Source organism: Patagioenas fasciata, chromosome Z (assembly GCF_037038585.1).
Source record: "Patagioenas fasciata isolate bPatFas1 chromosome Z, bPatFas1.hap1, whole genome shotgun sequence".
Lineage (NCBI taxonomy): Eukaryota > Metazoa > Chordata > Aves > Columbiformes > Columbidae > Patagioenas > Patagioenas fasciata.
This window is the reverse complement of record NC_092560.1, coordinates 1113436-1137785: the sequence shown is the minus strand read 5'-3', so window position 1 is coordinate 1137785 and position 24350 is coordinate 1113436. Positions and strand designations below refer to the sequence as shown.

Genomic DNA, 24350 nt, shown 5'->3' with positions numbered 1-24350 from the left:
CCCCCGGCCGCACCGCCCCGCCGGCCGCCATCTTGCGCCGGGCGCTGTGGGAGATGTAGTTCCCGCCTCCCTGGAGCTGTAGTTCTCTGAGGATCGGCTGTCGGGACTGCTGCTCCTCTCTCTCTCTCTCCGGGAGAAGTGGGTTGCCGGCGGCGGGGCGATGCGGTCCGGCGGGCCGCTGGGGCGCGCCGGGCTGGCGCTGCTCCTCATGGCTGCCGCTGCCTCCGGGGAGCAGCCTCGGCCCAGCGTGGTGCTGGTGGCCTGCGACTCCATGGTGAGTGCCCGGGACAGCGCGGGGAGCCCGGGATAGCGGGGCTGCGGTGGGCGGGCGCCGCACCTCAGAAAATAGAGCCGTAGAATCGTTTCGGTTGGAAGAGACTCTCGGCTGAGGGAGCTGGGGCTCTGGAGCTGGAGAAGAGGAGACTGAGGGGGGACCTCATTAATGTTTATAAATATGTGTCGTGAAGATGGAGCCAGGCTCTTCTCGGTGACAACCGAGGACAAGGGGCAGTGGGTACAAACTGAAACACAGGAGGTTCTACTGAAAGATGAGAAGAAACTTCTTCATGGTGAGGGTGTCAGAGCCTGGCCCAGGCTGCCCAGGGGGGTTGTGGAGTCTCCTTCTCTGCAGACATTCAAACCTGCCTGGACACCTTCCTGTGGAACCTCAGCTGGGTGTTCCTGCTCCATGGGGGGATTGCACTGGATGAGCTTTACAGGGCCCTTCAAACTCTTCACATTCTGGGATTCTGTGTGAGTCCAACCATAACCTAAATCTAGCACTTAACCATCCCCTGGTTTAGTAGCTAATGTTTTGTTTTGGTAACAGCACTTTTGAGTACCTAAATACTGTGCTAAACTACTAACCTCAATTTTTAATCTAAAAAAAAGAAAAAATAATGACGTTGCAAAAGTCATGGAAGAGAATTGGGCCCTTTCTGTTGACCGATGCTGGCTGCAGGTGTTGCAGTTTTCAGTGCATCACATCAATTTGCTGAGCAAATTTCTCAGATGTAACGGTTTCACTGGGATTCAGAATGTGGATCAGACCGGCAGCAGAGCACCAAACAGTGACCATGACTTTTTGGGTGCAAGTTTGGCTTTGGGAAGTGATTTGGAGGTTCTCAGTCCAGTGACTGAGCTGGTCATTGCTGATTGTCATATAAAATCCACTGTTCGTTGCACATCACAATCTGATCAAGAAATGGTTTGTTGTTACTTAGAATAAGACAAGGCGACACTTCAAAATGATGACTTTTTTTGCTTTTCGGTCAGCTCATGATGCACCCATGTCTCTAGATGGTGTGAGAAGCTGCAGGAAAATCTTAGTAAGGCTTCCATATGTTGTCCTGTAAACAGGAAGATTCTCATGACGGTTTCACAGGGATTACTGAGGTAACCCTTACAGAAATGAAAGCCGAACCCCAGATGTTTGTTATACGCTTCACAAAAACAGTTAAGAAAAAGGTGCTGTTTCTGAAAGGTATCTGTATTTCAATAGGTACCTATGTAGGGTGTACAAAGAAAAATATACTGAAGAATAATTGTGTCGCATACATTTTTTATAAGATGGATTTTAAGGCAGAGATAGGTTAATGATTTTGATCACATCTCTAGTAGAGAACAGGCAGAGCTGGGTAGAGTTGAAACTAACAGATTTTCTGTTCTCTTCTGCATGCAGTCCCTGTATCGAGCTCTAAAGAGTGAAGAAAATTATGTTAGTCTCTGACTGTGGACTGAATATATGAACAATGGCTGAGTGGCTAGTGAGGAAATTAAGTGATCATGCTGTAAGGTTAAAAAATTTTAAACAATGACAGAATAATTCTCATCTTAAAACATTTCAGTAGTTTATAAGAGTTATTTTCTACTGTGGAGCGCAATTAGGCTGTGCCTAACTTTTTTCTGGGTTCTGAAATGTTGCAAACTCTGATTATATGTGTTATTCTTTGTAAATATTCATTTGGACAATTAGTGCTTTCCACAGGGAATTGTGGGTAATGGAAGCAGTAGTGACATGGACTCTTAAGTTCTTCATTTTTTTTTTAGTCCTCTCTCAAATTATTACAGAAAATTAAACTAGTAAATCTGAAGAGAAAGTTCACAAACACATCTGCTAATGTGCAGAAACAGCATAGTATGAAATTAATAGGAAGTCTTACATTGTCTAATCTGTGTTCTTAAATGCAGAAAAAAGAAATAAGCTATTCTTTCCATGTAATCTTGGCTAATGGTTCATATAGGAGAATATTATGTTAAATATAATGTTTGTTTCAACCAGTTACTTTTCAAATCAAATACACTTTAAAAAAAAAAAAAAAAAACCAGTATTGTTTAATTAAAGCTGTATAGGCTAGCCGTTCTCAAAACCCGTGCATCCATCTACCTGTTATGTTCTAAGCTAATAGAATTTTCTCCCTTTGGAGTTTTCACCGTTACTCATATGCCTGAAAAGTGTTTTTATCTGTTTCATATGTACCATTATTTAAAGGTGAAATTTCACAGAAACCCTCGGTCCTCCATCCCTTGAAACTGTACACATTCCTTATAGTTTGAAACAGATTATCAAAGGTCTCCATCTGAAGCAGTCGTGGAGTTTTTAGTAGTTGAATAAAAATAAGTATTCAGTCTTAAGAGGAAGCAACTGCCCTGATTCACTGCTGATCATATCTGCTTATTTTTGGTTCTGATTGAGCAGGAGCAAAGTGGTCATTCAGTTGAATATTTTCCGTTGAAGAGATAAAATCTCACTAAATAATTTATTTCAAGATACCTCACCCAACAAAATATTACAGTAAAAGTCACAGTGGAATTTTGTTCTTAATGTCATGTAATGATGACTGTTACCAGACACCAAGAACCCATTGTTCCAAATGAGGCTTGCCCAATATATGGCATGGAAAGCGTATTTTTGTAGGCCGCTGATGCTGGTAGGCTGTGTGTGATGCAAAGGAGTTACTGCAGGGTTACAAACAATCACATACCAGCTGTTTTGCTATGGCGTCTCATACAGTAACTGTTCTCATTAATAAAAATAATTTAAAGAAATTTGGTAAGATGGTCCTTTGCGTACATACAGATTAGAGTTAGGAATTTGCATGCTGGCATTTATTTTGCAGAGGCTGATGTGGTAATTTGTGCATGGTCTTTGGAACAAATGAGCTGGTAGTTGGTGAATTTGTAACTGGAGTTTGCTGCACTCTCCTGACTTTTCGTGTCTGCCTGCTTATAAGCTCTTGTGAACTAAATGCTCTGCAAAACACAGCTTCTAAGATACTTAAGCTTTAAGGTGTTTGTGCTTCTCTCTCAAATCTAGAGGAGTGTTACTCAGGTCCCTGCATCTGAGTAATGACTTTAATTGAAAGATCTGTTAAAACTGTGCACATCCACTGTCAACTGTTCCTTCACCAAAGAGCTGACCAGTGAGGCTGGGGCTGAGTTGTGACATCTTACCAAATTAAGGAAAAACATATAAGACAGTGACCTGAAACAGGATAGTTTACATGAAACCTGGTTTTACATCTTCATGATTTTGTACAGTAAAAGCACCAATTCAGGATTGTTGGTCTTTGTTTAAAGTTATTGGTTAAAAACTCTAGGTAAAGAAAGAGGTAGCAGGAAGGATCAATGAAGTATCAAAAGGGAACTAGGCAAATGGTATTTCAGGGGGGCAATAGGCTTCCTTCAGCTTGCTGATCACGTTTCTAGTCCATGGTTTAAAATAAAATTCACAGAGATATGGTGTGGTTGCATCTTTTAAAAGAGGAAAAGGATGAGGGATCAGTTCTGGTTTCACAGAAATATAGGAGCCATAGAATCACTTTGGTTGGAAGAGGCCGTCAAGATCATAGAGTCGTACCATAACCTAACTCTATCACAACCCCATGTCCCTGCCCCATGTCCGTCTGTCCAACCCTCCAGGGATGGTGACTCCAGCACTGCCCTGGGCAGCCTGTTTCAATGCCCCACAGCCCATTGGGGAGGAAATTGTTCCCCAGATCCAACCCCAACCTCTCCTGGTGCAACTTGAGGCTGTTTCCTCGTGTCCTATCACTTGTGCTTATGGGAAGAGACCAGCAATGTACCAGTGCACACAATTGCATTGGGACTGACTCCTTTTCAACTTTCACCATACCTATCCCTGTTGAATGTGTTATTGTAGAACCCTCCTCCTGCAAGAACTGGAGCTTAGAATATCTATAGCTGTAAAGAAGTAATTTTACTATGAAGAAGTCCAGTTATCTTTTACATTATACTTTTTCTTAAGTATATTGATTTTCTGTTGACTTAATTAAAACTTCTCAACACTTTGTTTTCCATACCTGAGTAGAATTGGTAATATTTGAGTAGTACAAGTTCAAGGTAACAAATCTAAGAATTAATGCAGACAATAGTTTGGGACAATGCTGTTTACACACTGTTTTTCTGTCTTTGATTGCAGGATGGGCGCTTGACATTTTATCCAGGAAATCAGACTGTGGATTTGCCTTTCATAAATTTTATGAAGAGACATGGCACTGTCTTTCTCAATGCCTATACCAATTCTCCAATTTGTTGCCCTTCCCGTGCAGGTAGGACCAAGCAAAACATCAGATAAATACTTGCGTGTGTCAATTTAAATGTGTGGATAGGAAATTTAAAAGCATTGAATTTTGGGGGATTTGTTCTGTTTTTCAATAAGACTTTTTTTTTTTTTTAGTTTGTGTTTTAATTTATACAGTATTGTCATATATGATCTGTTTCTCTTTTCTGATTCTCATGCTTCTTCATTTCTTTTTGTTGTTGTTGTTCTTCTTTTTTCCAGCTATGTGTGAGCTCCCAAATCTTTTTGCAAACTCAACTAAAGCTTCAATGTTTTTCAAAAATCTTCAGGATTTGTAGAGAAATCATCAGTTTGTCTGCTGCAGTGCTGAAACTGCATTCAGAACTACTCTACCTTCCCAATACAAATTCATAAATCTCTTTCCCATTGTCAGGAAAAATTATTAAATAAAAACAGCTGAATAAATTGGTGGCTGTTAGCACTGCCTTGCAATGACATTAATTTCAGACATCCTGTTAGATATATAATATATCCATAATGTAGTTTTAATTGAATACTTCATTATTTTTCTTGACTTGCTGCAATCATTGTCCTGTGTGCAATTTCACAATTGCAGCATCTTGCAGAATTTGCTGCAAAATTAGAAGGAGACTATATTTTTGAATCAAATGTTACATCTTGAAACATTTCTCATCTTTTTCATTATTGCAAAGACCCTCCAGAGGCGATGTAAATGAAATTTCATCTATAGCTGAAAGAGAGTCCAGCCCTTTCCTTGCAAGGAGCTGAGGCTGCCTCTGTTGTGGAGGTGTTGGGTATGATGCTATAAAAAATGATGGGAAGGAGGACTTTGAGGTGGGAAAGTAGAAGTAATGCCACGATACGGGGTTGGGGCTGACACTCTGTGCTTACGCAATATATCAATCACTTAAAGAGCAGCTTAGTTTTCATTTAGGACTCCTTTTGACTCTAAATTAGTGTTGTGAAGAGTGAACAATTCTCAACAAGCTGCAAAGAAACACCGGAATTCACTAATAAAACCTTTTCTTATAGTTTCTTTGCAACAGTTCTGTGGGTTTCATTTCTTCTTGGCCTCCTCTTTTATAATCTTGCTTTGTCTCTACAGCTGATAGTAAATGACCTAAAAAGAATATTAAAAATATGTTAAAATAATATACTCTAATTCCCTTCACAAACATACTTAACTGTAAATTCACATTAAAATCTAACTAAAGTGATGGGAGGCTATGCTCTGGAACATAAGCAAATGTATGAGTGTTGTATCAGGATCTGTACTACCATGGCTGTTTCTTTCTACAATTAGTAAGAATATTTCCTGATCTACAGAAAGGCTTAATTTAGTAATTTCATAGCTCCTGGAAAGATGGCACCTTATTCTGCAATTCTGGAGATTATTTTAGTAAAAATTGTTATTCATATTGATGATGGAACTAAGATTTGGAAGAGTAATACTTTGTATTACCTGCTTTATTGAATGACAATGTGACCTTTGTACCTCTAGAATAATAAGATTGATCTCTCTTCAAGTATATTCAACTTACATTTAGATAGGAAGTACCACTTACTTGTCAAAAAAACACTTTTTTTTTTTTTTCCTCCAGCTATGTGGAGTGGTCTTTTCACTCATTTAACAGAGTCTTGGAATAACTTCAAAGGTCTAGATCCAAATTATACCACGTGGATGGATCTCATGGAGAAATATGGCTACCGCACACAGAAGTATGGGAAATTGGACTATACTTCTGGACATCATTCAGTGAGGTAAACAGGTAGATTCACTTTCTGTGGAGAGGAGTGAATAAATCACGGAATGGTCTGGCAAGTGGTTTCTGTCTCTGATTGAAATCGTAGTAGCTTTAATTTAAAAGAAGCTGTGTTAGGAACCCAGCAGGGGTCTGTCCTGCAACTTTGTGCAGAAGCAAGCATATCTCTTGCAGATGCACTTTGGATTTTACCTGTAGCTGGAAGATGAATGTGGTTTTGCCCAGCATGAATTAAGGTTATGTTTGATCATTGGTATTGCTCCCTAAATGAAATTCATAAACCATTTTGCCTTGCCTTGAAACTTCCTGGCTTGATTATACTAGCAGTGTAGGAAAAGCATAAATATATTTGATAGTACTCTGATATTAAATCTAGAATCACGAAACTTGAGGGTTTTTTTTATTTTGAAGGCCATGTGTTTTCACATACTTATGCTGTACTTCTATTCTTTAAAGCTTTATTTTTAAAAATGTGACTAGAATTACAGCAATGTGTGAGAAATACTTTAATGTGTAGAGACTTAACTGTATTATGTTAAAAAAAATAATAAACATGAAGTGCCTGGACAGTTGGGACAAAATACATTGTCTTCCTTCAGTGTAGTTTTTATGAAGATGCACTATCTCCCTTATTCATAATGATGTCCGTTATTGAAATTATAATAACGAGTAGCTTTTTCTTTCATGTTAAACAGGTTAGAGTTACCTAAAATTTTCTCACATCACATGAGCAATTGGAAGTCGAAAGGTCACATTAGTAGTTAATAGTATGTTGCACTTCCACACTGCTTTTTGTCTACAAAACACTTTATAAATAGTATCCACTTCGGTGTCTGGCCAAAATAATATTTACCTCCCCAGTTTAAGACTATCAAAAGAGTAAGACAGCTTTTTTTTCCCTTTTTCCATATTCCTGTTCTACACTGGAAATAAAACATTATTCAAATACAGACTTAAAGCAAAATTTTCATGTTTACTTACTTTACCAAACAGTGTACATATTTGTGTACTACTGATGCTTCTGTCTTGTCTATGTCTGCAGCTCTTCTTAGTAACTTAGCATCTAAATATGGACAGATGGGTGCTCAACCTCTAGTCTTTTGCTTAGACTTTTTTTTCTGAAGACCGCTATTCTGCATCATTATTAAAACTCCTTTTTTTCCCCAGTAAGAAACAATTACTTCTACAACATATGAAAAAGTAGTAGTAGTATGATTCTTTGTCCTTGCTTTTATGAATGTTGGAAAAAAATTCCTCTCTGACAAGAAACGATTGAACATTAAGATGAATGCTTACAGATGTTTGTATTATTGTAGTGTACAGATGGTTTGTTGTGACTGCCTCAGACAGTCATGCTTTTCAGAAGAGCGTAGTCTTAGCAGCAGATTGTAAGGTGCCAGTAACAGACCATTCTTCAAGAAGGCAAAGGGTCAGATTTTCTTCTGTATAATGAAGCAACACAGAAATGATTCTGTGGGTGCATCACTCATATGCATTTCTAGAATAGATTTTCAGTACATTAAAATTATTCTGAAAAATAAAAAGTATCTGCAGTATTACACAGATTCTTATACTTTTATTCTAAATCCTTCTTTGTGCAGAAAACATTCTGTGTTGTCTAAATAGTATATTGTATGCACTCACCCTGCCCTTCACTAAGATAGAAGAAATGTCTTTTTTAAATCTGTTTATCTCTAATCTAAAGTCACTCCAGGTTTAAAGAAGAGCAGCTCTAAGTAATTCCAGAAGTTCCTGGCTGTTGGTATGATAACTGGAACATGAAGGTGGCACTGAAAAGAAGTTGATTGCATATAAATGTCTGGATTCCACAAGTCTTGCTTCCATTTGCCTGGGCTGAAGACCGTAGGTGAATTCTGGCTTCAATACAAAGGCTGCCACATGGGAAGTGCAAAGCTGAACAGATAGTCCTTAGTTCTCAAATTTTATTGTGTGGGAATTCATGGAAAAACAAACAAACAAACAAACAAAACACAACAAAAACAACCCACACCTTTGATGTGAGACCATATTTAAGAAGAACATAATTTTTATGTTGCTTAAGTTTCTAAGTTGGTAAACTCTGCCAACTCACGATCTTATACTTACAAGTACTAAGATCATGGTTCAAGTAGTCTGAACAGGATTGCTGGCATGTGTTAGTGCAAGGGATTTAACCTGATGAGGTCTTTGCTATTTTCCTGTTGACAGGCAATGGTGAAATGGCATTTTGCACAGGTGTTTTACACTGTTGGGAGTGAAAGTTGCTATGGTGTGATATTTTACTCTTCAATTTTGCTTACTTCAATCTTCAGGAAAACTAGGCAAAAGCCTTTCTGTTTCGTTATTGTACCTATGTTATGTATTCTGGTTTTGTGTTGGAATAACAGAAGAGGAATGGCACACGGAGTAAACAATGACCTGGTTGCCATCCTGTTTTCAGGATATTGCTGGCAAGTCATCTGTACAGTGATCCTAACACTGACAGCCCCTTCTTCAGGATTGATCTGTTTTGCTGATGTCATTCATGTTCTTGGCTATTTGATGCACACCATTGCTTTAGCTTTGCTCTCGTGCTTATTTTGTCTGGTACTCTGACATTTGAATAGTTCTGTTGATACCATTCTAAACACTTTTGTTATTAATCTCCACAGATGAGAAATAAGACAATTCAGGGGTTTGGAAACTGTAGCAGCATCAGTATCAGTGGAGTTACAGTTGTGTGCTGTGATTTTTCTCATTCTGCCATGTATAGCTTCATCTACTTCAGTGACAGGGTTTGAATCTCACGAACAGAAATTATGATGTAACCATATATTGCATCATGTATACATAGCTCTTGATCTCATGAGGCTGAATTCTTGGACACTTCAGAGATAACAGAAAAATACTGTGAAGTCTACGGTGTTGCAGGTTTTAACTATCTTTGTCCTAGGCCTTTATTTTATGTTTTCACCTGGTGCAAATTTTTGAAACATTTTTTTCTAACTTTCCCTTCAGTGAGAGTTTGAGATCTGTGCTTAACAGGATTAAGGCCTTGTTGTTTTATTTGAATAAGTGCAGCTAGGGGTTGAGAATACATGAAAATAAACACACAGCCTTTCTATGCCTATGCAAGAGGAATTGGAAAATGGCAGTTTACACAGTTTTTAATTAAAAAAAAAAATGAAAACTGCAAATACAATTCCTCGGTTAGAGAAAAATATACATCTCATTCCTAGCGTGGCATCTGTGTAGACATTTGAGAACCCTGGGTATCCAATTAAGTAACCTCCAATTAGTATAGAAGAGTTATAACAAACATTACTGTTCATTGCGGGGATAATTAAAATTTGTTGTGAGAAATGAGGCTAATGAAGGGATAAAGAACAGTTCAATTAGCACAAGATTCAGCAGGCAGTCTTGTCTCTTTAGAAACTTTTCTTAAGCACATATGTTGTTTCTTTAAACAACAAAACCACCACTGCTGCCTGATCCCATATTTACCTAATAAAAAAGAGTTGTTAACTTTTGTGCTGCAATATTTAGCTTGTGTGACGTAAGTTGATTCTGCTTTGTCCTGAACTATGGCAAATAGTGCATTGCTAACACGAATCATTTCTGTAACTACAGGAGTTTACGTATCTTAAAAATAAAAATACACAGTGAAACATACTAAGTAGCCATTTGAATGAGACTTACTCATGTTACTCCTGGCTGTGAATTACTGAGATTTGAGGAAGAGTCCTTCTAGGAAGTGGGTACAAAGAAATATACACTGACATAGAGCTGAATCTCCATCCTTTGGGCTGTTGAATATGTGAAGCTTCTGCTTCCTGTCGAAAGGACTCCATATGCCCTTTTGAGTGCTGATGGCCCTCTTCACCTAAATCTAAAAACAGGTGCAGTTACTGACGGTGAGGTAATGACTTTCACTTAGGTTAGTAATGGTGCTAGTTCATTAAGCTTTATCTAAAATTTTACATTGTTGTATTCCCATCCTTTATTTATTGGCTTTTTTCCCCATTGTGTGTTTTTTACAATCGGTGCGGTACTATCTACTGGCAAAGGAGATATGATCCCGCTTCATTCCCATTGAACGTGGTGAAAATTGGAATTCATGTCTGAAGCTTTAAATAATTATCTGTCAAGTCCTTGCTCTTTCCTTTTAAATTCAAGGACTGAAATTAGTATTGCTCCCTTTTTCAGCTCTCCACCTGGCTTTTTGAAAATTCTTATTTTGGCATATATATTTTTCTCTTCTGCCTGAGAATTAGTTTTCCTCTTAGGTGTGTTGAAACATCTCTTTTTTGGCTCCAGAATGTGGAAAGGCTCTGAAGTGGGATTTTTTTGTTACTTCTTTTGAGGTTTGAGGGTTTTGTTCTTTAACCTTATACTAACCTGGATCTGGCAGGTTTATGGCCTACATAGTAAATTTTTCTAAATAAGGCAGCATTATTACATCAGATGCAATTTGACACACAGCCACACTTACACACCCATTTAGCATCATTTCATTTTAATGTTTATGAAATGTGATTTCTTTATAGACTAGCTAGCTACCTAAATTTGTTCTAAGTAATTTGTTTAACTGTTTACCTTGAAAGTGTGATCCTAAACAAGGAGTTAAAACAATTTAAAAAATTGTTTTTACAGGTAATTCTGAATAGTTTTTCTAGAGGTTAAAAGTACACTGGTAAAATTCTTGTGGGACAAAACTGGTTAGATGCTTTGCAAACAATGAGAATATATGATCAAACCTTGAGCAGTTACATATTTTCTTTTATCATGTTTTTTTTTTTGTGTTGTTTAAATGGCCATGAACAAAATCGATTAATCAAGGTCTTAAATGGGCCGTTTCCTTCCAACCCTTGTTTATGGAAGTTGTGGTGTTATTCACTCTGGCAAAGAAACAAGGACATCTGCAACTCAGATTTTTTTCAGTGTTTTAGGGAGACAACAATTGTCATTATGTTAGAAAATCAGTTCCAATAGTATTTTCTCATTAAGGTGTTGTCTATTTTTTCCCTTTCTTACTTTCTCTACGCCTTTCTCCTCTGTTATTCCCTTTTCTCAGTAGCATTTATCAACTACATCAAAACCTGTTGTACAAGATAAATCATTCTTACAGTTTTTTGTTGTGGTAGTGTTTAAAAATGCTGTAATGTGACAATTCAAAACCAGAGTGTTGCTTCTACAGGCAGCCTCTCCAGGCAAGTTATTTCCCACGGCAGTTTTCCAAATTACAAAAATCTAAGACCCACTTAACCAGATAAATAGTATATGAATCCATACCAGAATGAGGAGTATGGTCAACAAGAAGGAAATTGTATTTCTAAATACTGTTTTTCAGATGTGAGAAGAACCATTCTGACATGAAGTTATAATAAATAAGAAGGAAGATTCAGAAGCAGAAAAAAAAATGGCTAAAGCTTTGAGTATAAAATTAGATAAACAATAGCTATTGATCAATTGAATAACAATTCTCCTGTATGTAGAAATTACAAATAGATTGCAGCTACAGGTATAGGGGAGGTTCTTCAGGAATTCTTGACTCTTTTTACTTGGAAGAAAACATTTTCCACTGAGTATGTATCTTGTCTTTATATTTTCAGTGACCGTGTGGAAGCCTGGACTCGGGATGTTGACTTCCTACTCCGGCAAGAAGGGAGACCCATGGTAAAACTTACGGGTGATAGGAAGCGTGTGAGAGTGATGGAAAAAGATTGGCAGAATACCGATAAAGCAGTACATTGGATAAAGGAGGAAGCAGTTAACCTTACTCAACCATTTGTTCTCTACTTGGGACTAAATTTACCACACCCATATCCATCACCCTACATGGGAGAAAATTTTGGATCATCTACTTTTTTAACATCTCCCTATTGGCTTGAAAAGGTATGTGAGGATGAAATTTAAATATAAATTTATTTATAACTATACTTTTTATGAACAGTATTTTACTCCTCATGTGATTTTTGAAATTAGACCCAGTTTTGATATTTCAGTACACACTAAGAAAGTACTTGAATGAGGTGCTAGATACCTAGACTTGTGCAAGGCAGTTGACACAGTCCATACAACATCCTTGTCTCTAAATTGGAGACACACAGATTTGATGGATGGACCGCACTGGCTGTACGGTCAGACTTCAAGTGCTGTGGTCTATCGCTCGATGTCCAAGTGGAGAGCAGTGACACGTGGTGTTCCTCAGCGGTCAGTATTGCAGCTGGTTCTGTTTCAGATCTTTGTCAGCAACACAGACAATGGGATCAAGTGGACCCTCAGCACATTTGCCGAGGACACTGAGCCCAGTTGTGCGTTTGGCGCACTGAAAGGAAGGGATCCATCCAGAGGAACCTACACAAGCTGGAGAGGTGGAACCCTGCCAGCCTCCTGAGGTTCAACAAGACCAAGTGCAAGGTCCTGCACCTCGTGAGGACAACCCCCAGTATCAGCCCAGGCTGGGGTGTAGGATGGAGAGCAGCCCCAAGAGAAGGACTTGGGGTGTTGGTTGATGAGAAGCTCAACATGACCTGACAATGTGCACTCACAGCCCAGAAGCCAATGGTGCCCTGGGCTGCATCACAAGAAGCATGACCAGCAGGTGGGGGAAGGTGATTCTCCCCCTCTACTCCTCTCTGGTGAGACTCCCTGCAGTGCTGGTCCAGGTCTGGGGACCCCAACATAAGAATGGCATGGACCTGTTGGAGCAAGTCCAGAGGACGCCACAAGGATGATCTGAGGCTGGAACAGCTCTGCTGGGAGGACAGGCTGAGAGAGTTGAGGTATTCAGCTGGAGAAGAGAAGGCTCTGGAGAGAGACTTTTTACAAGGGCAGGTAGTGACAGGACAAGGGTGGTGGCTTTAAACGGCTAAGTGGGGAGATTTAGATTAGACAGAGGCAGAAATTGTTGGCCCTGAGGGTGGTGAGAGCCTGGCCCAGGTACCCAGAGAGGTGGTGGATGAACCATCCCTGGAGACATCCCAGGCCAGGCTGGATGGGGCTCTGAGCAACCTGAGCTGGTGAAGATGTCCCTGTCATGGCAGGGGGTTGGAACTAGGTGATCTTGAAGGTCCCTTCCAAACCAAACCATTCTTGAGTTCTATGATTTTATGATTTCTGATTTAAGGCAAAGCAATTATAAGTGAATTATTTATCTCGGTTGTAGCAAAGTGGTTAGTAACAGTAGTCAGTGAATCAATAAATAAATTCGGTGTTCACCGACTAGAAACACATTAAACAAAGAATGAAATTGTTGCCTTACTTATATGTGTTTTTTTTCAGTAATGATATGAAGTTCATGGTTTATAACATTCTGTATTGTGCTTGTTATAAATGACACTGTATGTAATCATTCTGAGTTTCATAGCAAGAGATTGACTTTTCCTGCAGTATGAAGCTAGAATGTGAACTAGCAAGACACACCAGAAGTCTGTCTTTTCCATTAACGTCTTTCCATGCTGCTCTAGCTTTTCAATATTTTACAGTGCAGAAAAGTTCCATTATGTTCATATGTGGAACAGCACTTCATGCCAAAGAAGTAGTAATTGTTTTTGTCTTTTGTGGTCTCCAGGCGTATTTACCTGTCTTAAAAATATAAATGGGTTACAAAAGCTTTCCCTGCATAAAGGCATTAAGATTCTATGCAGCTGAAGAACTGAGAAGTAGGTTTGGAAAGATTTTATGCTTACTTTAAAAAATCCATATTGGGGAATTCCAAGGTCTCTTTATCTAGATGAGACAAAAATACAAAGACCTAGAAAAAAGAATATACAAATGAAGGTTGAGAGATGTGAGTTTCTTTGTAAATTGTGAGGGCTGCGGGTTCTTCTAGGAACGGTGAGTAGTTTGGGGAGAGGAAGAGCATGGGGAAAGAACTCTTCATTCCCAAGAAGCAAGATCGAGCTTGGATATTAAGGAAAACATCCTGGGTTCTAATAGCTAGGTTAGACATGTCTTGGTAAGTGGGGGTACCTGTTTTCAAGTCGCAGATGGAGTTATAACATCTCTGACAAATTTTTTGTCATCTTTAATCCAGTTAGAGTACTTAAACTCCATAATTTGCTGAGGTATCTTCCATCACTACATATACATACTCAGTTATGTGAACCACGTTACCATTCATTGACCATTGGCTGATTCTTCTAAAATGTGTCTGTTTTGGCCATGAAAGAATCAGTCTTTGAAAATGTCAGAGATCAGTCTCATGAATAAGTTTGATTGCACAGATCAAGAAATTTAATTAAATATGTTTACAGGGCGTCTAACACAGAACGAAGTATTAACATGGTGTCTTTATGAAATCCTGTGTTGCTAAGCAGATGGTCCCCTATCTTTTGCACAAGCTGACAGTTTTTCAGGGTATGCGTCTTCTTTCCTAGCTATGAATTACAACTGACAGATTATGACTGTGAATCCTTAAAAGTAGGTTGTAGTCCTATAGAAAAGGGTTTGGTCTTCTGACAAACTGTGAATGCAGAGGGACAGTTTATGCTCCCATTGTATCTTTAGCAACTCTTTAGGGGTTTAAAATGTGACTTTATGTAGCCAAGGACCTTCAGCAACAGGAAGATGACTGAATAAGTTGTCTGCTGTTATTTTATCTTCTTGCAGCCTATTTTCCATAGAGCTTAGGGAAACTTAAGTTTGGCATATCTGACTATTACAAAGCCAGGTTTTCGAGGTAAAAGAGAGCAACAGGTGTGGTTTTATTTAGTAAGCTTAAGTTTTCCATACTGAGATTACATCATCTCTGCTTTGTGGTAATTTGTGCTGTAAGTCTGCAATATAGAAATAGTTAACACTGTTAAATGCAACACGCACTTAAGGGAATGCCTACAAGTGTGACTGCCTAGGCTAAATGTTTATGTCAAACTTTGAGGCTCTAAAGCTGGTACTGCATCACACAATATCTGTGAGCATGCCAGTCTGAGTACAAAAATCCAGTATTTTCTGTAATTGATTGGCTCCTACTTTTTAGTTTGAAATTGATCTTAACACTTCTCTATAACTAAATGGATTGACATCTCGAGGAAAAAAATAGAGAAGTATTAGTAAATTGGACAAATGTAGTGAATTCTTCTTACCAAGATGTCAAGATTTGTCATCCACTGTCCTGGAGACATTACCAGACTAAGTAAATTTCTGTGTTGTTATGTAGGCTCACATAACACCTGATCTTTTTGATATATATGGTTTATAGTTATGCTGTAGTTAATGAGACACTCTGCCAATATTTCTGTACTTACTCCAGAGTACAGTTCTAGAAAGTTGTTCTGCGGCATCTCTCTTAAAAAAAGATATCAGCTGGTAAAGCACATTTTCTTGGCTCCTATCCCGAGTTTCTAGCTGATTTTTACAATTGTCTTTTAAAATTACTTGATACCTGTGGAAGCAGAGGAAAAGTACGGAGGAGGCAGAAGCACCATGTAACAGATAAGCAGCTGGCATTCCCTGGACCACAAATGGAGAACTGTGAATTTATGCTAAAAAGTGTTAAATTAAATCTGTTTTTAAAGAATATGTATAATTCAGTTGCTAAAGTAATGTTAATTTCCTCTTATTTTTAGGTTGCTTATGAAGCAATTAAAATTCCCAAGTGGTCTTCTCTTTCAGAGATGCATCCAGTAGACTATTACTCATCATACACCAAGAATTGCACAGGAGAGTTTACAAAGCAAGAAGTGAGAAATATTAGAGCATTTTATTATGCTATGTGTGCAGAGACAGATGCCATGCTGGGTAGGTGGTCTTTCATTATACAGTCAGTTTTCTTGTTCATTTTTTTAATAAGAAAATGTTGATGGGGCTGGTCTTCTGGAGAGGAAAAATAAAATAAAAAAGAAGAGAGGAAAAAAAAAAAACAAACAAACAACAACCACAACACCACCATCACTGTTCACAGCTGGGAGTAAGTCACATGGTTGTTGCTTAATGAGTCTATATGATGAATAACTGGATAGCTTTTAAGGCTATTACAAGATTAATTCAGAATACTCTGAAAGGTAATCACAACCACCAGGCAGAGACCATGTAAAAGCCCAGTAACTGCAGCAAAACGTTGCTTGATCCATGTAGTAGAGGAACTAAATACCCTTTGATTAAGTGCTAGCTGAAACAATTGTGAAGGGGACTGATGGGCAAAGCAAAGCTGGAAGGGAAGATAAATTTTAGAGCATAAGCAGTTTCCTCAGAGATTGATTTCAAATGCATAGACTGGATGACAGCTGTTACGCATAGACTAAACAGTAAGGTTACTTTTAAAGTCTCACTTAGCAAGGTATTACTTAAAGTTAAGAAAAAAAAATATTAACTTGGTATTCAGAATTCTTCCTTGTTTGCAGTGATGTCTACACACATAACAATTATAATCCAAGTTGGTCTTCATTTACAGTAATTTTTCTTAATTTGAAAAGTGACCCTGAAAGAGCAAGAATTTGCATCTTTCATTCTAATATGAAATCAATGAATAAATAACCAAATCTTTTTAGCAATGTTTTAAAAGGCACAGAATTCCTCTTTCATGTTTTTTAAGTAAGAGATCAATGGGAACCTTACAGTATGGGGAATTAAGGTGCTGCAAAGTATCTGCACTGGGGTTTAATTTGGTAACGTATTTTATGTTTTTAACTAGTCTAAGCAAAAATCATCTTAGTGTTTTAACATTAAAGATGTGTAAGTTCTTTGCTTAATTACTGACTTCCTTGATCTTGGCTCTGTATTCATTGCATGAAAACATGTGCAAGGGGCTCCTGCGGGCATGTAGGCACAGGAAGGAGAAACTTCAATAAATGTGTGTAAAGTGGATACTGTCAAGAGCTCTTCACCCTAAATGTTGTTTCAGGGCTTCTGCTGACCTGTTCTACTGCTGTTGAAGTAACTATTATTAGTTATGCTAGAAATTAAACAAAATGACAATAGAAAAGATGCAGCTTGTCCTGTGGGTCTCTGGAAATTTTTATGGTAGTTGTTCAGTGCCCTCCACACTTCACTGGGAGCCAAACGTGCAACTCACCACCAACTGCATGTTACTCTGCGCTGAGCGCTGTGGGCTCTGCCTTCTGTGGCAGAGAGATGAGTTTCCAACCCTCCAGCTAGGATTTATTGGGGTTTATGTGCTGCTTTGCAGAGGTTGGAAGGAATATTTTGAACATATCCTTTTCAGTATCTTCTTGTTGCAGGTGAGATTATTTCAGCTCTGAGAGATACTGGGCTTCTGAAAAAAACAATCGTTATATTCACTGCAGACCATGGAGAACTTGCTATGGAACACCGGCAGTTCTATAAAATGAGTATGTACGAAGGAAGTTCCCATGTTCCTCTTTTAGTTATGGGGCCAGGCGTAGAAGAACAGCAGCAAGTACCAAACGTGGTATCTCTTGTGGATATATACCCCACTATGCTTGGTGAGTTAAGTCATTTCAAATTAATATTTTTTTTCCAGTTACTTTTATTATTCTGCATTTGTAATATAGTCAGAATTGCATCTTCACTTTGTGAGGCAATGTAGTAACACAATAGGACAATTTATCTGTGAAGCATACATACAGAATTAATATAAAATGTAAAAAAGTGGCTGTAGAAATTAAAGAAAGGAGCTGATGATGTTCCTTATTACTGTGAACAACACAATTACAGTGAATGATTATGGATGGGATTCTTTGTTTAAAAGAAAAATTGATAAAACCCAATCAGATGCTTTTTAGATATGAATAATGCTTGCTGGCCTTCATACCTAACAGTTTACCATAGAAATTACAGTGTAAATGTATCAAGAGATGAAATTAAACCTTAAAAGCAAGGCAGCTTCATTAGCTTGTCAAAGGAATGTCCATTGTAAAGAGTCACATGGAAGAATCACGATGGAAATCACTTTCAAGTGTGAATTTTTGAGCAGTTACCTGTGATAAATCATGCAAGAGATGAATCTCACTGGAACTAAACATTAGATGAAGTTGCTTTATCTGGGATATTTTAGGCTACTGATCAGACAAATGTCCTTTTGAAGGCAGTCTGGAAAGCTCGCTCTTTTAAGAACTGTTACAAATAGACTGCAATTGCCTGAGAGGATGTGGAGCAGTTGATAAAACTGTACTAGGAGCAGTAAAAGCCAGTGAAAAATCCTTTTGCATATCGTTTTAAGCTGATTTTCTAAAAGCAGAACAAAAGGTATTTATCTGCCGGTCTCTTCTCAAAACATTCGAAGCAGTTATCCAGTTGAAAAGAAGATGTAAACTGTGTAGTTTTCCCTTCCAAATTCCAGTATCAAATCTTTTATATATATGAAGTAATCTGCATTAGATATGATCCTTACATAAATTGTGGTATTATACATAAAGAGTTACAAATCCCTTTTTTTCTTCTTTGGGCCTTGCTCAAGTTTTTAGCCCACACACTGGAAGCTACTGGGTTTACAAGTTACAGGTTTTCCTAATCAAATGCTGGCCTTTTTGTTTACTAGAGGAATAACTATGGATTGGTAACAGGTATATATTAAGACGCTATAGAAACAGAGGCAAAAAAGGAAGGTATGTGCTGATGAAGGAAGAAGTCACCTGTAGGCAATCTGTAGGCACTGAGTGTCACCACTCAGCGTAGAATAGAAGATAAAATACTGCCACAGTGCTCTGTGAAATGGAAAGTGTTGAGTTCGGGATGTAACACCCTTGGGATTCTCAACTGTGTTTTTCAGAATGTCTCTGAGGTATCTTTGTAGTCTCTTAATGTTGACTTGATCTTTGGGAGCTAGAGACACTTGTCATCTAATGATACTGAGGAGCTTATTCAATCTATGGCATCTTCTGGTGGCCACCTAGTAGGCTGTGCAGTCACCCAGTGTTCTCCGCATGTGCACTTTGTTGATGCCACCTCTGATACCATCTGGCTCCAACTGTACCAGAGAAACAAGTTGCTCTGTTCCCCAATTATAGGGGATAATGACCATAATGACCAGCTTTCATAAAGTGTTTTGTAATTCACCAATGAAGAATGCTAGACAGGAGCTTAGCATTTTTATTATCAAGGAAATGAATGTTTAGGCCATGTTGGATATGGAGCTTTTAGAGGGCTTTCATGCTATGACAACCTCTTTCTCCTGCCTGACGTGATGAGAGCAGAAGGGAAGAGTACAAAAACCATGATTACAAAAAAAACCACCACTCATCACTGGGGGCTATCACAAATAGTTTTTAGCAAACATCTTTTAAAGATTGACTGAGACATAGCTGATCCTGCTTTTCATCAATGTGGTGGGCAGCTGAACTTGGAAAGTTCCTTAAGGTTTTTTCTTATAATTTGTGGTTTTTTATGTTCTACACGGAGAATATTTAGGAATGCATGTTTTAGTACTGAAATAGAGTTTATGTTCAGATACCTGTAGCATTATATTAGGCTCTTTTTAATCATGATGACTGCAGTAGCATTTTGACTTTGTATCCCTTTGCTTAGATATAGCAAGAATTCCTGTCCCACAGAATCTCAGTGGATATTCTCTTATACCGTTGCTACGTGAAAAGGCTGAAAATGAAGTGTCACCTAGAGGTCCTCGGCCCTCATGGGTGTTGAGCGAGTTCCACGGATGCAACGTGAATTCTTCCACGTACATGCTTCGAACTGGCAAGTGGAAATATATCACATACTCAGATGGGCATTCAGTACTTCCACAACTGTTTGGTACGTCACAACTTTTATGTCCTGATTGACTGATTAGTTTACTTAAATGCAACTTGGCTTTTAACTGGCTTTTTGTTTGTTCCAGACCTTTCTGCCGATCCAGATGAGCTAACAAATGTTGCCATAAAATTCCCAGTAATTGTACATTCCTTGGACAAAAAGCTCCGCTCTGTGGTAAATTACCCAAAGGTTTCTTCTTCTGTTCAGGAGTACAACAAAAGACAGTTTATCAGTTGGAAACAAAGTTTGGGTCAGAATTACTCAAATGTTATTGCCAACCTTAGGTGGCATCAAGACTGGTTAAAGGAACCAAAAAAATACGAGAATGCAATTGACAAGTGGCTTCGTCAAAGTAAGTAAATAAAAATAACCTAGATTTTATATGACTGGGGATATGAAAACATTCTGCATTTATAATGCTATGCTGTATTCAAGCATTAGAATTATTGTCATGTATAAACTATTGAAGGCAAAGATGCCCAAACAATTACTGCTTTGTGTTAGAAAGCCAAAAGCATTTTATGTAACAAGCCAGCACAACAGATCTAGGTTTTTTACATGTTATAATTCTGTAATACTTACATATACATGGGAAGGAAAGTACATCAGTACATGTGTACAGAATATTTAGCTGGTTGCAAATATGCAGAGTATTAAGCATTAGAACTCAAAAGGAATTTCCATTTCTGAGGACCGACTAAAGCAAGGATTATAAAATTTAGTGTAGTGAGATACCAATTACAGTGGAATGTGCTGGAGCCCATTTCCCATCAGACAGATTTTAAATCCACATTGCATATACATTCATCCACCTTAGAAAAGCTATAGAGATTAAAATAAAATAAAAAGGTTGACTGGTATCAATTTGAACATAGATGCGTTTTTTTCAAGCACTATGTCAGCATTCCTGTTTTATACATGATTGACTCTTCATCTTTCAAGCTCTGCCTTCTAATCTCTTGCCTTTGGATCTGGTGCTGTTTAAAATTTCATAATATGCATAGGCTACTAACTGAATATGTGCGAGTGAAGGGAAATCTGGTCTGTGGTCACTGCTGGAAATTAAAGACAGACAAACAAAAACAACAACAAAACCCCTCTGGTTAAATCTGTGAGCAGAGCAGTCCTCTGAAAAGTGGTATTGTGATTTGCAGAGGATAAGATGAAAACTGCTTGAATAAATCTCCATTATGTAGTCAGATTTTGCAGGGAGATGTTGTAATGCGCATCAAGGAGTGGAGAACTGGAACCTGAAATGTACACAGGGGAGATGCAATTGGAGCTTGCAAGGAAAGTTAACATAAAAATACTATCTGACGTTTTTGCAGGGGTGTGACAACAAAACAAAGCAGTTTTGGAAGAAGGTAAGATTTAGCTAGTAACTCTTCTGCTTAAGGGAAAACGTAATTGTAGCAGCACTTACGGTTGCTTATTCTTGATTACAGTTGTTGCTGCTATAGTAACAGTTCAGGATGACATTATACTTCATACCTAAATCCTTTCTGGAATCTGTAATGAAAGTAGCAGTAAGCTAGTCAAAGTAAACATGAAAAATACATGTATTTTCTGATGACCACATGCATTTCATAAACAACTTACCACACATATGTCAGTACATCTGCTCCGGTGCTTCTTTTTGCATCTGGTTTTCCTAAAATGCCTATTTAAAAAGAAAACATTGGATGTTAAAAGCAAAACTTTGACTTCTGTGAGTTATTTATTATTTGGGTGTGAACTTTTTTTTGGAAGAGCTAAGAGAGAGAGGGCAAAAGCCCTCTAACGCCCTCCTGCCTCCGTCTGCAGTAAACAAACTACCTGTGTTGGTGCAGAACTGAGCCAATTTAAGTCCCAAACAGATACATTTAGTAATTTGAGTGCAGAAGTAGGCACTTGTTTCTCATTAAACATGACAAAAAAGCACCCTGGGAGAGCTATCAGCAGTCCTGAGGATAGGCTAAAATTCAAAGTAATCTTGATTAGCTGGAAAAATTGTCTGAAATTAGTCTAACAAAATTCATCATGGATTAGTTAAAGGTCAAAGTAAAAAGGGGAAGAATGTTGAAATTCCCAAGGCTGCAGTTTTGCAGGAAAAAGAAAAAAAAGCCCCACACACCTGGCAAAAACAGAAGCAGAGTATGAACCAACAGTGTGATGTGGTGATGGAGGAAACAAGTGACATCCCAGGGTGATTAAAGGAGTGCGGTGTGTAAAACACAAGGGGAAATTATTTTATTCTTAGCACTAGTGAATCCTCATGGTATTGTCTCCGCTTTGTGGCTTTTGTGTTTCAAGAAGGATATAGAAGAGAGGATTCAGAGGAAGATACTATGAATAATGCACTTGTAAATCATATTAGGTTTATTTCAGCCATCAGAGAAAACTTTTCAAGTCCGTAACTGAGCACAGCAAACACTGCCACTGAGACCAGACAAAAAAATGTCTTTGGTTTTCAGGTAGGACTGTTCTGATGAGCTATTTGAGAGGAAAAAAAGGAATTGTAAATGGTTAAACTTTAAAACAGCCCATCAAGAGAAGCTATCCAAACTCTTGTCACTGGAGCTTATTAAAAATAAATTGAGAATATTTGTCAGGGATGGCCAAGGTATGTGTGATCCTGCACGGAATCTGGGATCTGAATCCTGGATGCTGTCTGCAGCCCTGTCCTGCATGTGGGGTGGGGATTTAGGCTCCTCCACTATTTATTTACACAGCACAGTTTCAGCTTTACCTACCTTTATAATGCTGTGTAACCTCACCTGGGTGTTCCTGCTCCAGCGGGGAAATTGATCTGGATGACCTTTTGAGGTCCCTTCCAACCCCTGGCATTCTGGGATTCTGTGATAATCACCCCTTACCAGTAGCAGTAATTATGAACAGACATGAGTTATTGCAGTGAGGTTCTGCTAAAATGCTGCAAGGTCGTTGTTTGCAGAGTGATGGTGTCTTCTGAGAACAGCCACCTTAAGCCAAACTTCCTCAGAGGAAGCTCATTGAGATTTAGATGCTGCAGCTGCTGTGAGACAGTAACCCCGGTACAACAAGAGCACCCACCAGGAGACAGTTTTGATACAAGATGTGATACACAGCATATATTCATAGATGAAAAGTGTAGAGAAGAGATTATCAGATAGGTTAGTGAGAGCCAGACAGAGAGCATGGATGTAATTAGCTTCGGGGCCTGTGTCACTGAATTAGTGCTGATTCTTTTACACAGAATAAGCAAGAAAAAGCCCTGCTGAAGAGCCAGTGAGACCCTGCACAAGTAGGATCCCTGCCCTGACCTGACCTTCCTCACTCCCCGCGTGAGCAGCATCCATGAGAGCCCAAACGCACGCACGCCATTGCAAAATGTAAGAACAGAAAGCCCCGCTTGGCAGCTTCGTCTGAAAACAGACGTTGCCATCAGAAATGCTGCGTGGCCACTGGAACCCGCAGAGGAACTACAGATGGGTCTTTGGGGGAGAAACAGCTTCACGCAGCCACAGCATGAGCACGTTTTGGGTTGTGTTCAGCGTCTCGGGCTCCATCAGGTATCAGCAGGTCCCTCCTGGGTATGGTGAGAGCACCTAACACAGCTCCGGTTTATCAATTATTTTCATGCATGTGAGCTATCATCAACATATTGAGGGTATTGATGTGCATATGCTACCAGCTGTAAACACCGCACATCATTCGTGCCCAGTCCTACAGAAACAGCGCTCTTGGATCTCAGAAAAGTCAACAGAAAATATTCAGCTGGTGAAGTGGGTGTAATGGAAATCTTAGCAATAAAACTGGAGCTAAGTGAGGAAGATATAATCTCAGTGCAGTATTTCTTCACTTTTCTGCCTTAGAACATGCTGAGCAGGAACAAATATGAAGTTTTAGAAGACTTTTGTTGCATTTTACACACATACATCCCATTGCAGTGTGTCTGTTACAGCCCCCTGCTCAGACTGTACAGCGAATTGGTTAATTAATGCAAGAATTACACCAGCCCGCTTGAGATGAAAAGGTCACATCCTTTTCTAGTCTGCTCAAACAACAACAAGAGTAATTTCTTGGACTGACCAACTTTATTTCTGAATGAAGTATCACAAAATCCGCACGGTACTAACAAAATACTCATAAGGCTTTGTAAGGGTGACAAGTCGAGCTCTGAATGGGAACAATGTCAGGGCAGTTTGCATAGCAACAGCCATCCTGCTGATTTTCCCCTCTTCCGTAAGCGTGTTTGAGACTGAAACACAGGAAAAAAAATTAAAAAATAATATATATCCCCAAGAATCAGCCCGCGCTAAGGTCAAAGACCACGGGCCCACGCGTGCGGCTGCACAAACGCTTTGCAGCCCCGTCCTGTTCTCGACACAACAGCTGTTCCGTGACGAGTCCTG

The 24350-nt window shown here is 38.8% G+C and overlaps 1 protein-coding gene across 2 annotated transcripts; it reads left to right on the top strand.

The window, feature by feature from the left end:
• The first annotated feature begins 32 nt into the window (after window positions 1-32).
• On the top strand, window positions 33-23743 carry ARSK (arylsulfatase family member K). Of its 2 annotated transcripts, none has more exons than XM_065860690.2 (9): window positions 33-274; window positions 4442-4571; window positions 6166-6325; window positions 11919-12201; window positions 15876-16047; window positions 17487-17711; window positions 19753-19977; window positions 20063-20329; window positions 23192-23743. In XM_065860690.2, the coding sequence occupies exons 1-9, from the start codon at window positions 161-163 to the stop codon at window positions 23194-23196; spliced, it is 1581 nt and encodes a 526-aa protein (XP_065716762.1). In that variant the 5' UTR covers window positions 33-160; the 3' UTR covers window positions 23197-23743. The 2 variants fall into 2 exon arrangements, with proteins under 2 accessions (XP_065716762.1, XP_071658264.1); XM_071802163.1 differs by lacking the exon at window positions 23192-23743 and adding an exon at window positions 21306-21674.
• Window positions 23744-24350: the final 607 nt, after the last annotated feature.

Excerpts from the sequence above, each read along its gene's own strand:
- ARSK (XM_071802163.1), top strand. The coding sequence starts at position 161 with ATGCGGTCCGGCGGGCCGCTGGGGCGCGCCGGGCTGGCGCTGCTCCTC. Across the intron at positions 12,202-15,875 it reads CTCCCTATTGGCTTGAAAAG|GTTGCTTATGAAGCAATTAA; the intron begins GTATGTGAGGAT and ends TCTTATTTTTAG. Across the intron at positions 17,712-19,752 it reads TATATACCCCACTATGCTTG|ATATAGCAAGAATTCCTGTC; the intron begins GTGAGTTAAGTC and ends CCCTTTGCTTAG.